This window comes from Oxyura jamaicensis, chromosome 7 (genome assembly GCF_011077185.1).
Source record: "Oxyura jamaicensis isolate SHBP4307 breed ruddy duck chromosome 7, BPBGC_Ojam_1.0, whole genome shotgun sequence".
Lineage (NCBI taxonomy): Eukaryota > Metazoa > Chordata > Aves > Anseriformes > Anatidae > Oxyura > Oxyura jamaicensis.
This window is the reverse complement of record NC_048899.1, coordinates 15190966-15205316: the sequence shown is the minus strand read 5'-3', so window position 1 is coordinate 15205316 and position 14351 is coordinate 15190966. Positions and strand designations below refer to the sequence as shown.

Sequence of the window (14351 nt, the reverse complement as noted above, 5' to 3'; positions counted from 1 at the left end):
TTTACATGCTCCCAGTTTGAAATAAAACAATGCAGATCATGAATCCTTTTATTTCAATGTAATCTCATACCCTGGAGAGCAGCATTGTTTCTGTTTGGCTGTCATAAATCTGATTGTCCAGAGAAACACACTCATTGTTTATGGAGTATGAGAAATAAAATTGTTGCTGAATCTAAGGGAAGCTGACATGGAGGCTGGTTCCATGCTCCACAGCATACTCTGCTCACTCTTGCACTGGATTGCGTTCAGGAACTGTGTTGCTGCATAGATTATTACTGGCCTAAATTTCCTCTCGGCAGCTTCCCAAGTGCCTCACTGGTAGCAGGGTTGCACAGGCTCATCACTGAGGCAAAGAAATGAGAAGCAGGCCCTTTGAGCTACTTCTGCAACTTGCATTTCCAGAACTGAACTACAGCAGAATCCCACTAGGAGGTATGAAAAGGCCAATTAATTAATCTTCCTTTTTAATTTATACATTTTAAACCCGTTATTTTTTTTCTCTGGGACTGGAAGCTGCAGTGACAGAAATCCTAGGTGCTATCTCAAAGGACATTTCCCCATGAGATTTTTCCTTGGATTCCTTGTGTAAATGTCCAAGCCCCAGTGCTGAAGCACAAGCTGCTGTTGTGCCCAGGGGTGTGCATCTCCTGTGCACTGCACTGTACATCTAACCCTGCACAGCTCTCCTATGCTCTCTCCCCTTAATCTGAACATTTCCCAGCTTAGATGGTCACACTACCCTTGCAAGGAGCAGAAGAATATGATGTCTATTTTTACAGGAAGGTATCTGAGGCACAGAGGATTAGTGTCCCTGCTGTATCAGCTCTTTAGAAGCATACTGCGTGGTCTAAACTAACATTCAGCCTCTTCTACAGTCAGAAGAGGCAGGCAAGTGCCACAGATACCAAATTATCTAACAGCCATCTAAGACTGGGAGGGGCAAACTGCTGCTTGCAGTTTGTACTTCCTTCTCTCTGCTGCCTGCACAAGGAGCTCAGGCTGTCCTCCTAATTTTTAAGCAGCTGGCATTAGGCAAGGTGATCCTTAGGACAGGTTGTCTTCAGGACACCTGCTTTCTCTGTGTGGTGTAATTTACTCCCACAGTTGTGACCTCTGTAAAAGGAGCCCTGCATAATAGACAGTCTGAACCTCTCCCCTAAATCACTTTCTGAATTTATGACATGCAACCAAAGGGATCTAGTATAGACGTGGCTCTAAACAGGGCCCTACGTGAGCTGCTTCAGGTCACGTAAGGAAGCTGGGAGAGCAGCTCTTCAAATCTCATACCCTAGGGACTGAATTAGCTGCTATCTCTCTTGCTCTTGCATCCTTCCTTGATATAACTTATCAGATTTTGGCTGTTTTTTTTTTTGTTTTTTTTTTTTTGATCTCAACCTATTGCTAATAACATTACTCAAAGCTTTCCAGGAATCGGCCCCATGTATAGGAGCAAATGGGAAGATAACAGTGTTTGCTTAGCTCTTAACCCATCATTTATCGATATAAAGATGTGCTGCTCTGATACATACCCTCCTCTTCTCCACAGCTATCACCACACTCAGTTGCCTCCTCATCAGTTGGGTATGGGGTGGTGGTGGTCTCTTCGCTTTTCAAAGTGGGCACTAGTGTCTCTGCAGTGGGCTTCACGTCTGAAAAAAATGGAGCAGAGATGCTGTTTGGAATAGACCCTAAACAAAACAAAACAAATAAAATAACAAACAGGAGGAAACAAAGCAATTTTTTTTCTCATGTTCTTATAATGGCAGGAAGAGATAGGACAAGAGTACCATGAAATTTCTGCATGCTACAAATGCTAGCATGATTTGAACTTGGTGTGAACTGGCTGTTTCCATATGGGAGTTCCTTTGATTTAGAGTCCCCATTGGACAAGGCTCTCCTCTAGGCATATATGATACTTTTTTAAAAAAATTTTAATCTACATGGGTGTTGGCAATCCTTTTGGCTGTCATTATTGGATAACAGAGATCACAGGCGGAACATCTTTTCCTTTCATAAAGGCATATGACACATGAAAAAAACACACACAACATTCCCACCAATTGTGCCAATTTATAAAACAAGTCACTCAAACCCACAAATGACGTAACCACAAATGGACCCAGAGAATCCCCTAGCGCGCTCTGGCTCACTGCAGAAAGCATCTGGTTTCATACTCTGGGCTTCTGACTACGCTTTTAAAGTGTCTCTGTCCAATTTCCCTCTCTCCAACATGGCCCGTGTGAAACAACCTCAAAGTAGGTGTCAGGGGAAATTTAAGCAAGAAAGAGAAGGATATTAAGATCAACAGTAAACGACATTAGGTTCCAGCAGTCTTTCCTTTTACAGGTGCATTAACTGGAGTACAGCAGGCTTTATTCTTTCCACTTTAAAAAAAGTTGGCTTTGCTCAGTTAGGTGTGATTGTGTTTCTTTGTCGGCACCCTTCAGGATATCATTTAATAAAGCCAGAAGCAGGAGGAAATGGCTAAATACGCTGAATATTTTCCATAGGCTCCTTTCTCGCATTTTATTTTCCTGTTATTAAACATGTTGCACATAAACTCATTTTTTCCCCACTTTTTTTTCCAATGGCTGTCTTTTGTTCAGAGTAAAATGTCAAATAACCTCAAATTCTTTTTAATTTGTAAGTTCAAATTTGTTACAGCCCCATAAAACTCCAAACACAACCAAGAAGCAAATTGCAAGCAGCCAGGCACAGAAAAATGTCATAAAAAGAAGGGGGTAGGGAAGAAGCAGGTGAAGGCAACATATCAAAAGCTGCATGTTATTTAAAGCCGGTACATTTTTTAGGTTGTTGCTCTTGTATATTGAGATTTATAGCTGAAATGTGACAATGTGGAAGGACCTTGAAAGCCAAGTCCCATACGGGACACAGATGCTGAGAGGATGTAAATCAGCAGTGTTGTATTGCCCTGGACAAGCAGCAGAAATATATCTTGAAAAATCAGTTACCATGGCAGAGCTGCAACAAGATGGTTACACGAGATAATGAAAATAGCAGGGAGGACAACGTGATGTGTGAAATGGAAAGTGAAAAACAGAGGTCTCTCTTGCTTGCTTTCTCTCTCCCTGGCCCAGCAAGCATCTATGCAACTGGTGGTAATGGATGATCAAAATGCAAAGTCACTGAACAATTGAAACCAGATGTTTGGAACTTCAAAGGAGAGAAAGCCAGCTGCAAGTGAACATTCATCAATCTCCACTCTTCAGAGGAAAAAAATTGGCAGGTCTTTGAAAGAAGCCAATTGCTTCACAATGTTTGAGCTACTAGCCAACTAGTTTGTGAGCCCAGTTGCTGCCAAGTTACCTGGTTGACTCAGTAATTAAGATGCTTGTTGCTGATAGGAAAAGAAAACAGCTGGGCAGGGTACACATTGGCTTTGTCCCTCACTTGAAAATATTTTAAATCAGCTTGTTTTAATCCATCTTTTAATCTTGTTTCCAAGCAAGTACAATTGCCTGAGTCTTCACAGCCAGTTGTGTAACATGCCTGGTTCCTCCCAGCGAAGGAAGGCTGTATATCTTGGCTGTGTCAGGGGCTGCTGCATGCAGCCAGCCTGCATTTAGCGTGCAGATAAAACCATGGCTATCTCTGCTCCCCAGGTTTCATCAGGGATCTAAATGCTCTTTATAACATGGTGAATCCACAAGATTACAAGCCCTGCTCTGATTACAAAGCTGAATGCCTGTAGATCAATAAAGCTAAGAATATTTATGACTTGGCAGTTGAGTTTTAAATATTACAACGTGCAAATGATTAGAGACCCACACTGGGAAATGACCATAAAGCACCCTGCCTGGAAAAAACATCGTCTGTTGCTGCTGATATTGAAACTGAACGTGGACATAGCCATAAAAGAAAAATTGGACTAAAAAATAAGACAAAAAATTGAAGCCAAATTTCTCTCTCTCTTTTTTTTTTTTTTGTTTTTGTTTTTGTTTTTGTTTTTTAAACTGGGGGAGTGCTCCAGAGGGGCTGACATGGACATGGTTGGAGGTCTTGTGCAACTGCCTCCCTTTGCAGCAGGGCTGCAGTGCTCTGCTGTGCTGGTTAGCAATGGGCCAGGGAGATCTGGTAGCTGGAGATGCCTGGGAGCTGCAGGAAGCAGCAGTGAGAGGGTTGCCCGAGCACTTCTGTGTGGAAGCTCAGCTCCTGTTGCTTGCATGGAAACCACGGTGCTTGCCTTCCCAAAGATGATACTGTAAGGTTTAAAACAAGATTTTATCTTGATTTAAAGTTTAGATTACCTATAATGGTTTCCCAGTCCAGGGGGAGATTTGCCATTGATTTCAAAGGTGACAAATTATCATTATTAATTGTGTGTATGTGTGTTCTGTGATTTGCTCTTAATGTTTGTAATGCATCTCACATAACCTCACAGGAGGAAAGGGTAGTAAAGACTATACAACAGGTTGGAAAAAAAGCTCTGTGTATTTTAAGCTTCTGAGAACAGGAATTCTTATAAGAAAATGCCTTCTACAGATGTGTTTATAAAATGGAAATCATACCTCTTTATCGCTGACATCTGGACACCAGATTTAGATTTAAGCAGATTATTAAAACACTTTAAAAAAGAAAAAGAAAGGACCACTAGCCCCTGGCACTGAAAAGCATCAGACACAATGAACTGTTGGGTGCATTTTTGGCTTTTAGGGATGAAACTATGGAGCAATCAATCACCACGGAGCCTCAGAAGGGTCAGAAGCACAGCCTCTATTTATCCCAGTGAGCGTTAGACAGTTTTCACCTCTGCTTTAAAAATAATGGCATCTGCAAGATGTTTTTCACTTGTGAAAAACAGGTGGGCAAAAGTGAACAAATATCCTTCTTCTTAGGAATGTTGTAGAGTTAAATCCCCACCTTTGCTTGCAATAGGATTTCCACATGGGTTTTAATTAGAGGGGCAGTTGTTTTCATGGCAAAGCCTAGTTGTGGCAGCTCGAGATACCTGTAGTCGTCGCTGAACCTCTTTTGTCTCTCTGCTTGTCTTCCTACTTCTTTGTTTAATTCATTTGGGTTGAAAAGCCCAAACATTATCTAACAGTGAGAGTAGAAAAGCCTACACAACATCCAGATAAAAGATCTGAAAGGGGTAGAAGGGAGGTGAGGGCAAATTCCACACATGGCTCTTTGGATCCAAACATTGCATTATATCCGGAGTCAAGGCCAGCCCAAGACCTGAGTTGTTTTTAAGATGGAGGAAAAAAGATGGGCTCAAGCCACTCTGCAGGTCCTGCGGTCATGGCTGGAGTCTCCCTGCCACAGCATGGCCCCAAGGTGGGGCAGCAGGGAGAGAAGTAACCTTACTCTTATGCCTTGCTGGTGTAGCCCCTGATGCTGCCCCGATGCAGCTGATGGGCAGAGGAGCAGGTGTCCTACCTGTCCAGTCGCATCCCAGCACCTCCAGGCGCATTCCTATTCCTGCCGGGGACCACCTCTCTGGGTGCACTCGGACATACTGGGCAGGAACGGGGTCAAACCTCCGGACTTCAGGGATATCATAGTGGATGTTGCCTTCAAAAAGCTGTAGAGAGAGAGAGGAAAAGCACATGATGCACGCCTCCCACTTGCTCTTCACCAGCATTGATAGTTTGGGTCTGGCAGGATTCAGACGCAGTTTGAAATAGTTTAGCTGTCTGACTCCAGGCCGTTGCATCCAGCTGAGCAGCAAGTGGGCTGCTCCTCCTTGGTTCAAGTGGACCAGAGAGGCTGTTTCTAAGAAACTTGCACAATCTCTCTTGGCCTCTGCTTTGTATCCAGGGGTCAGATTCTGATCCAAGCCACATTGGGAAAGCTTGTGGAACATCCACTAACTTTATGTATAAATAACATCAGATTTGTCCTTTGGCAAATAAAGAAGCTACTGCATGTTCTAGGCTAGTGCAAACACTCAGTTTTCCTCACAAAGTACTGCCACTTCTCAGCTTGCATGCATGAACTGAAGTCTGTGGGGAATAAACACAGGGCTATAGATAGCATCAGGCCTTCTAAGACTCATTTTTAGGATCAGGAAAAATTAAAACATATCCAAATTTTCAGAAGCAGATGAGTTTGCATAAAAACAAAGCAGGCAGTAGCAGAGAATTCATTTATTCCTCAAGCCCTCTGCCACCCCCACAGTACTAAGCAGACATATTGTTGGAGTTGCCCATAATCTGGGAGAAATATAGGAAATTTCAGGGTCACACTGGTGTGGTAAAAGGGCTTCATATATAGCAAATTTCCCAAAGAGAAATTGTGATTCATCCTCCCATTCTGGAGATACAAGGCAAAACAGTAACACCTTTCCCCTTAAAATATGCCATTAGTTTGTGGCAAACAAAATCTGACACACCATCTTGTGGGCTCTCACCTACAGGGGCTGGCAAGAGCAGAAGGTAATGTCCACACCCCCATACCTGGTCTGCAGCAAGAAGTGAAGGGAAATTGCCATCCATGGGGCAAGGTGGAACCTACATGCTCTAGGGCGGCTTAGGAGCAGGATCAGGGGATGTAACCAGAGGTTTCACGGTGACAACCCCAACTCCTACCATCACTGTGCAGGGAGTGGAAGCTAAGACACCATCAGACTGCAGATAGTCAGAAACATAGCTCATTTTGCAGCTGCGCCAAGCAGTGCCTACCTTGGCTTGCATTGTTTTGGGGTCCTGGATGAAGTCCCAGTCCTTTCCGTTCATGCTGTAGGCTACCTTAAACTTCTTCACGAAGGAGCGGGACTCGGTGGTGGTCACGCTGTCCCCGCCGCGAGCCCCCTGGATAATGACGCCTTTGACGTTCTTTGGGGCACCCAGGTCCACTTGCAGCCACTCCTCCCCTGGCTGGGCTTGAGGGACACGTGGAAACCAGCCTGAGCGGCTGCTCACCAGGCGGGCCATGCTGGGAGACCAGTCGTAGCCTCTGATGGAGGAGGCCGAGATCTGTGAGTCAGGGATGAGGCCAGAGAGCATCCCCAGCAGGTTGGAGCAGGGTGAATCTGCAGGGAAGGAGAGGGCATGAGCAGCTGGGGCAGAGGAAGGGAATACTCACGGTTTTCCCTGTAGGTTTAAACTCAGGGTGCTAAACCAGCACTTTACCCTTGCCTCCAGGGGCTGGGTCCTGGTTCCCCTGAGCACAACCCGAAGGATGGGTGCCTCCATGCTACTTGCAGTTACACTGCTGCTGCCCCAAGCAGCCGTGACAGCCTCTCTGAGGGTTGGGAGCAGCCCGGGACAGGCTGCTGGAAGGATAGAGAGTATGGCTGAGGGGAAAAGTGGGATCCTCACCGGTGATGCGGCAGCCGTACAGCTCCAGCCTCAGGGCAATGCCGTTGTGCCAGCTCTGGGGACGGATGCGCACAAAACGCGTGAGTACTGGGCTGTGGATCTTGTTGAGAACCACCTCTGTGGCATCCTCATTGGCCTGAAATGTCTGCAAGGGAGAAGGGACAGGAAAACAATTATGTCCTCCCCTGGAAGAAAGAAATAACCAGTTCAGTAGTCAAAGAAAATAACCGGTTCAGCAGTTGAAACAACCTCAGCAGGGAAAAATGGGGAGAGGCTTTCTGGGCAGGGCCGGCCCCTGGCCAGGGTGAGCCCCAGGGCAGACAGCACAAGCTGAGCTGCTGGCAGGCCTGCACATGGGCTGAGGGCCTTGCCCATTCCGACATGTCGTTGCACTGAGCTACACGGGGAGCACTGTGTGCGAGCGGTGCAGGAGCAGGGAGGGTGCTGCCTCTGCCCCAGGCACTGAGCTACATCCCAGCCCCTCTCTCCTGCTCGGCAGTGCACAAGCAGCCCGTCACACAGAGACAGCTTTTTGGGAGAGTTTATGATCTGACATGATATGAAAAGGCTGCTGTCTTACCAGATGGCCATAATCAATAACCACCAGATGGATGTTAGATCCACCCCTCCCTCCCATTATTCTAATAGGCTGGACAAGAACTGGGTAGCTGTGCTTCTGTTTCAGGCTGTGGTGCCATGAGGGGGAACAAAACGGGGAAAAGAGGTGACACCCAATCTGAGGGTAATTTCCAACCCTTTTTCTGCCCCCAGCATAGAGCACTAATGCTCCCAGACTGAAGCTGCACGCATTCCTCTTTCCCTCAAAGCACACAGGCTTTCAGGACAGGGCTGGAGCATCCTCTGATCTCAGCCAGGAGCACCAGACACACTGAGATGTTGGCTGGGCTCTTCTGCAGTCTCCTACCCTGCATATGCCGTGCTAAGCACAGGAGCTTCCGCTAAGTTTATCACGGAGCGAAGCAAGAGAGTGCAATCTCTGGCACTGATCTCCTGTCAGAGGCAGGAGTCAAACAATCCAGCCGCAGATCCCTGTGAGTCGGGACAGAGCAAGGGGTGAGGCTGCACCGGGCCTCTCGCCTCGAGGAGGAGTTAAGAAGTGTTTTATAGGTCTCCCACTGGTCCAGGTCTGCAGGCAGCACATGTTGCTGCTCTCCTCCAAGGATCCAGCACACTGGGGTGTCTGCAGAGAAGGACATGGTGCTCGCAGCCCCACAGGCCACACTGGGCTGCCCCTGCACAGCACGGCCCTGCCCCGGGACGGCGGCATTCCTGTCAGGGCTGGGGAGCCGCCCGCAGAGGGCTTCGCTTGCAAATCTGGCCAGTAATTAGGATTTGGAGTCGATGTGAACTTGAGCAGAAATGCTAATCTGGAGAATATGCATCATGCTGTTACTGTTTAGCAACACAGCATGGTTTATGTGTTTTTAATATCCTATTTTATCCTGTCTGACCCCGCTTCCCATCCCTTTCCTTGCTCAGTAGACACCAAATACCCTTTCTTCCAGCAGGAGGGCTGTAAGAGAAGTGGTTACTGTGAAATGCTCCTTAGGCATGTGTGTGTGCCTTGTACACGTGTGGGAACACACACAGGCCCAGGCTGAAAGGACACATTTCCACACCACAGCACAGCCTCCGGCTTTGTGTCAACACACTAGCTGACACACAACACCTTACCTCTGAACCTAACACCGGAGGACGGGAAATGTTTGTCTGAGCCTGTGCCACGATTTTAGCATGGAGAGGGGCACCTCAGGTCAGCCCAAAGGTGCCCCTGTCCCGGAGCAGCTCCTGGCGGTGGCCCCAGCAGACCCCCGGCTGCAGCAGCCTGGAGGGAGCCTGCTCCTGGCAACCTCCCCCTGCTTCCCGCAGGCAGCAGTCTGAAGACTCCACGAGCCAAAGGTTGCATATGGACCAGCATGTTTAACAGTCACTGATGAGGTTTGCTGCTCTTTTTGGTTTAACATATTTGCAGCTTTGTTCTTTTTTAGCTCAATTCGCACATACGAGCATCAGGGGCCAGAATCCAAATTTACACCAATGTAATTTGTTGCTGACTTCTGCAAAGTCAAGCTTGACAGAAAGCAGAAGCAGGACTGAGCCCAAAAATTTTATCACTACCACATGCGTTGCTGAAAGCATCTCTTATGTGACCTCAGTCCCAACCACCTGCTTCCAAGAAGAGCAACCTCAATTCTGCTTTGGATTTGGGGCCCAGTAATTTCCTCTGGCTGGCTCGCATTCCACTAGTGACACAAATCCCAACTGGGGCCTTACGGCCGCAGACTCCCAGTTTCCGAGGGCAGAAGTGCCACCTGACTCCCAGCTCCGGTATCAGCTGCCTTGGCAGCATCTGCCCCAACATACCTTGTTTCGGAAAGGCCCAGCTGGTCACAGCAAGGCACTGCTTCCAACCAGCTCAGCACAACAGAAAGGAGCCCAGTTTCCAGAGGGCAGGTGCTCAGCGCTGCTAGAAAAGCAGGGTCCTCCTGCACACCTGGCCTTTAAGCCTCTTTCCCCAGGCAGAAGGCACCATGAGCACGCAGCTCCGCACGCTGCTGGCCAGAGCCCGGTCCTCAGCCCACGGTTTGACCAGATCACAAACGCTGCTCCCAGAGCCCAAGAGCACTGCGGAGAGCCCCGTTGACTTGAACAGGCTCTTCATCCTGCCTCAAATTAGCACTCACGGCATGGGAAGAACTAGCAGGAAAATGTGTGAAATCGGGAGCGCCAAGAAAGCAAAGATTTCTTCCCCCTTACCAAAATAGAACATTGCTATTCTTCCCATCCTATCTGCTTTCCTTCCCACTCAGCACATATTTTGAGCCAAGTCTTTGGATGGTGTAAATCAACATACCACCATCGAAGTTGAAGAAGTCATACTAATTTACACCAGCAGGAAAAAAACCTGGCTGCAATCTAGGGATATATGTATACACACACTCAACAGAGAGCACGCACGCGCATGCACACGCACTCACTGACGGGTGACGGAGACAGAAGACGGATGGGAAAACCATTAACAAATTAAAAGCACCTTCCAAGAAGCAGCCAAGGGAACTCATTTTCACCGCCGCATCAAAAAGCCGCCAGTCCTGTCCCCACATACTTTACGTTTACTTCCCTTCTAGTCCAGTCGGCAGGTCTACATGTACAGTTAAATTGATAATCAATGCAGCTTAATTAATTTGCTGCAGAAAGCAAGTGGCAGGAGAAGACGCCCAGGCAAGAGGAGGGTTGGGTAGGTTATCCATGCATGCACGCTCCCCACCAGCACTCGAAACAAGTCACGTTTCTGATACTTTGCAACTGCCCTGCGGTGACGGGGCACTGCTGAAGCTGCGTTAGTGCCAGTGGGCACAGAGCTGTGCCAGCTGCGGAGCAGGGCAGGAGAAAAAAAGGGCCATGAAGTCAAAGAGGCAGTGCATCAGGGAGGGGACAGCAGGCAGCCTCTCTCCCGCTGCATTTGTAGTGCTGCTTGGCCACTGCGCAATTTCTTGTGGAGCTAAAGAAAGCAGCTTGGGGAGGCAGAGGAGAAGGCCAAGGATGGCAGCAGCTCTGCCTTCATCCGTATGTATGCGTCTCTCTGGACCCACTAGATTTATGGCAGGATTATGTTACTCCCGTGGAGACAGAGCCCTGGAACAGAGCATGCTAACAGGATTAGGGCTTCAGGATTTAGACAGAGAAGCATGAAGGAGAAAAGTAGGGAAGATTATTTTTCTTCAGATAGGGAAGGCACAAAATGGGGCATGTTTGATGGTGGGAGGATTCTGGCTCAAGTGGAGGGTGGATAGTCCGGGATTTATTAAATCCAGGAACAAGGAGGTAAAAGAAAAATGATACTTGGCAATAGGCAGTGAAGCACAGCGGCCAGGGCAAGGCACGGCGTGCGGGGGTGGGCTTGCCAGCACGGTGCCTCTGAGAGACTCCACTCAGATCCAGGAGCCACCAGGGACATGAGGAGCAGCACTCTACTAGCCTGCAGAGGAGATATCAGGCTCAGAAATACAAAGCTGCAGCCATGCTGGAAGAGCCGGGGCTGTAATTCTCCCCTGGTACTGCACCAAGGGTGAATGCACAGGGCTGCCTTTCCCAAAGCCTGATGTCTTTGTCCTGCCTGCGAAAGCAACAGAAGCAGGCTGGGACCAGGGGATGCTTCTGGGCAAACTCTGCACTGTGATATCTCTGTGCAGAAGCACTCGTGGCCTTCTGGCCGATCATGGGAACTTTTCCTGAGTTTTCCAGATAAACAAGCCACAGGAGTGAAAGCTTTTCTCACTCTCCCCAGGTGAATAAACACAGGAGACCTCATTAAGAACTAAAAAGACAGAGGACTGCTCCTAAGTGAAGGCACAAAGGTCTCTGAAGAGTCATCCTCAACATCCACTGCCAGCACTGAACACCTTTGATGTCCCCAGCTCCACGCACAGCTGAGATATTACTGCAGCTCTTTGCAGCAACTCAACCTGCCTCCTCGCATCCACCTGAAACACCACCCAGGAAGGTTAGTCGATAAAAAGCACAAAGTTACCAAAATTAATCAGAAATCGAAAATACACATCAGCTGGATCTTTCTGCTATTTCTCCTCCTTTGACTTAGATTCTCAGAGCAAATGTTTCAGGTGCACTCTTCCCATTTCACACCAGAAACAGAGGCAGCGAGAGCGCTTGTCTCGTCCCTCCCACTACACGATCCCTGCAATATGAACTCTGCAATTACAAACGTGGAGCAGCTCAGACCACACGGGAGCAGGAACCCGAGACCCTGCAAAGAAGGAAGTGGATCAGAACGGATGAGCACTTTGTTTTCCAATAAAGTCCTCACCGTTGAATCTGCCTGAAGAAAATGGCCAGAAACAAAAGGCCAAATCCTGCCAGGTGCTCTTTTCCTTCCTAGGGTTCAAGAGCCAGATAAGATCTCAGCACAAACTGCAGGGTCAGTGCCTGGAAGATAACCTCTGGGGGCCATCGAGCCCCAGGTGACACAGAGCGGGACCCATGCTGACACTGCTGCCGGCACACAGGGACAATGGCCCTGGCCCTTGCAAGCTTGGGAACATTTGGAGGGGGCCTGGTCCCCCTGCCGTGTCTGCAAGCCCAGACACCCCCACAGGGAGATGAGAGCAGGAGCATCGCTGTTGGTGGCACGAAGAGGACTGGGGTTTCTGGCTATGCAGCTCACTGCAGGATGCAGCAAGGAGGAAAGAGGCTTTTTCTGGGGTCGGGGTTGTTTAGACCTGTCCCAAGGGGATGCTCTAGTGGGTAGTTAGGGGCAAGCGTGGTGGCAACACAAGGTGGTGGCCTCTCTCCTGCCTATCTCCTCTCTCGGGGGACACACGGGAAGACAGCTCCGCACCTTTGGTCCCACATCCTGGCAAGGACTGGGCACCACCCCCAGACAGGGGGACAGCAGTGCTGCGCTGGGCTTTGCAGGGAGTGGGCTGCTGGGGTAGCAGGGAAGTCTGTCAGGGATGTGGGGGGGCAGGGAAGGCGTGAGCTCAGTGTGAGCTCGGTGTGAGATCGGTCTGAGCTCGGCGTGCCTCTCCTGCTGGCTGCAGCTCCGCTGCCTCCCCAGCCCAGAGCGCGGCAGCGCTCGGCAAGGAAACAGCCCCGCCAGCCCCGTCTGCCGTGAGTGCATATTAATCTTGTTTTCCGCCGCTCCATCCTGCCTTTCCCGTTTCCCTCACCATGAGTGCCAGCAGCTGCAGATTCAAAGGTGAGCCATCACATTTTGCAGGGAAACAGCCTGGCCCCACTCCTCCCAGACACTGCCGGAGGGGAAGTGGGGGAAGAAGGAGGGGAGGTCAGAGCTCCCCATCCTCTGTGTTGTCCTCTGCCCACCCCTCCTGCACTCACTGGTTTTCTCTTGCTTTAGTTCCCTGATGAAGATGTAAATGTTAGCTGCCCTGCCCGCAGCACAGCAAAGCTTTGCCTTTGGCCCACACAGACAACAGGAATTGAGAGCAGTGTTTGATACACCCCATATGTGTGTGTGTGCATCTGCATATTTATATATATACACTTATCTATATATGTGTGTATATATGTGTGCATGTGTGTATGCATATACAGAGGACTAGAGACCCTGTCTGCCTTCCCAAACCTCCCCTCCCCGCTCCTTGTGGCACCAAATCAAGCTGCGGCAGACTTGACAGATCTCCTTGGCATGGCTCACTCCACCATTGCAGCCCGCAGTGTGCAGAGCACCGCACTGACGCAGGGCGGTACCTGCAAGCTCAATGCAGACGCCGGGAGCTTCCCTCGCACAGGAACGGCTGAGATTAACGGGGGCTGGAGCCCCCCGGGGCCAGGCCCGTGAACGAGGGGCTTTCCCCCGGCCCGAAGGCATAGTGCCATAGTGCCTGGGCTGCCTGAGGCCGGTAGCGGGGAGGGAGAGCAGTTGCCCTGATGAGAGGGGTAGGCACGCCACCAAAAAGCAATTACTTGTGTTCCAGCCTGGGGAGGTGCCTGCTAAATTGAGGCCAGAATGTGGGAAAGAGGCAAGACTGGAGTAAAGGAGTAAAAAAAGAGAGGTTTGATTTTTCCTCCCAATTTTTCTTTCTTTTTTTTTTTTTTTTTTTTTTTTTTTTCCTGTGAAAAGAGAAATCAGGGCCGGAAAGAGCTGATAGAGCTCAGGGGCCAAACCCAGGCATGGTGGCAATGCACGTCGCTGTGGGACTGCTCTGGGTCGGCACCAGCCAGGCTGTAGGGCCCTGCTCTCTGCACACTGGTCTGGTGGTGCTGCAACCAGCCGTGTGCCATCCTGCTCCACGCCAGCTGAGGACCAAGGGCCTGGGATTGCAAGGATGGGAAGTCTGCTGGCATGAGTGACCGAAATCACTCTGTAGGACAGATTCCCACCTCGGTTAGATTCCAAAAGGAGAATTTCTTGCACGTGGCTATTGGAAACACCAGCCTGGCTGAACTGTTTAGCTCATCTTGCTAGCTGGCGCATTGCCAGTCTCCCGTCTGCCTCAGCTGGCAACAACGGCCCCAGTGAGACCTCACACTCACTGGTGTCTGTGGTCTGCCCAGGGCAAGGAGAGA

At 49.3% G+C, this 14351-nt stretch overlaps 1 protein-coding gene across 7 annotated transcripts in view; it reads right to left on the bottom strand.

Annotated features, from left to right (window-relative positions):
* Positions 1-14351, bottom strand: part of NRP2 (neuropilin 2) — an 86661-nt gene that overhangs the window by 34179 nt on the left and 38131 nt on the right. For all 7 annotated transcript variants that reach the window (XM_035331217.1, XM_035331219.1, XM_035331218.1 and 4 more), the window contains exons 8-11: positions 7284-7428; positions 6645-6994; positions 5401-5545; positions 1530-1649 (exon numbers count right to left, since the gene is read on the bottom strand). In XM_035331217.1, coding sequence (XP_035187108.1) covers positions 1530-1649; positions 5401-5545; positions 6645-6994; positions 7284-7428 — 760 coding nt within the window. The remainder of the gene's footprint in view (positions 1-1529; positions 1650-5400; positions 5546-6644; positions 6995-7283; positions 7429-14351) is intronic.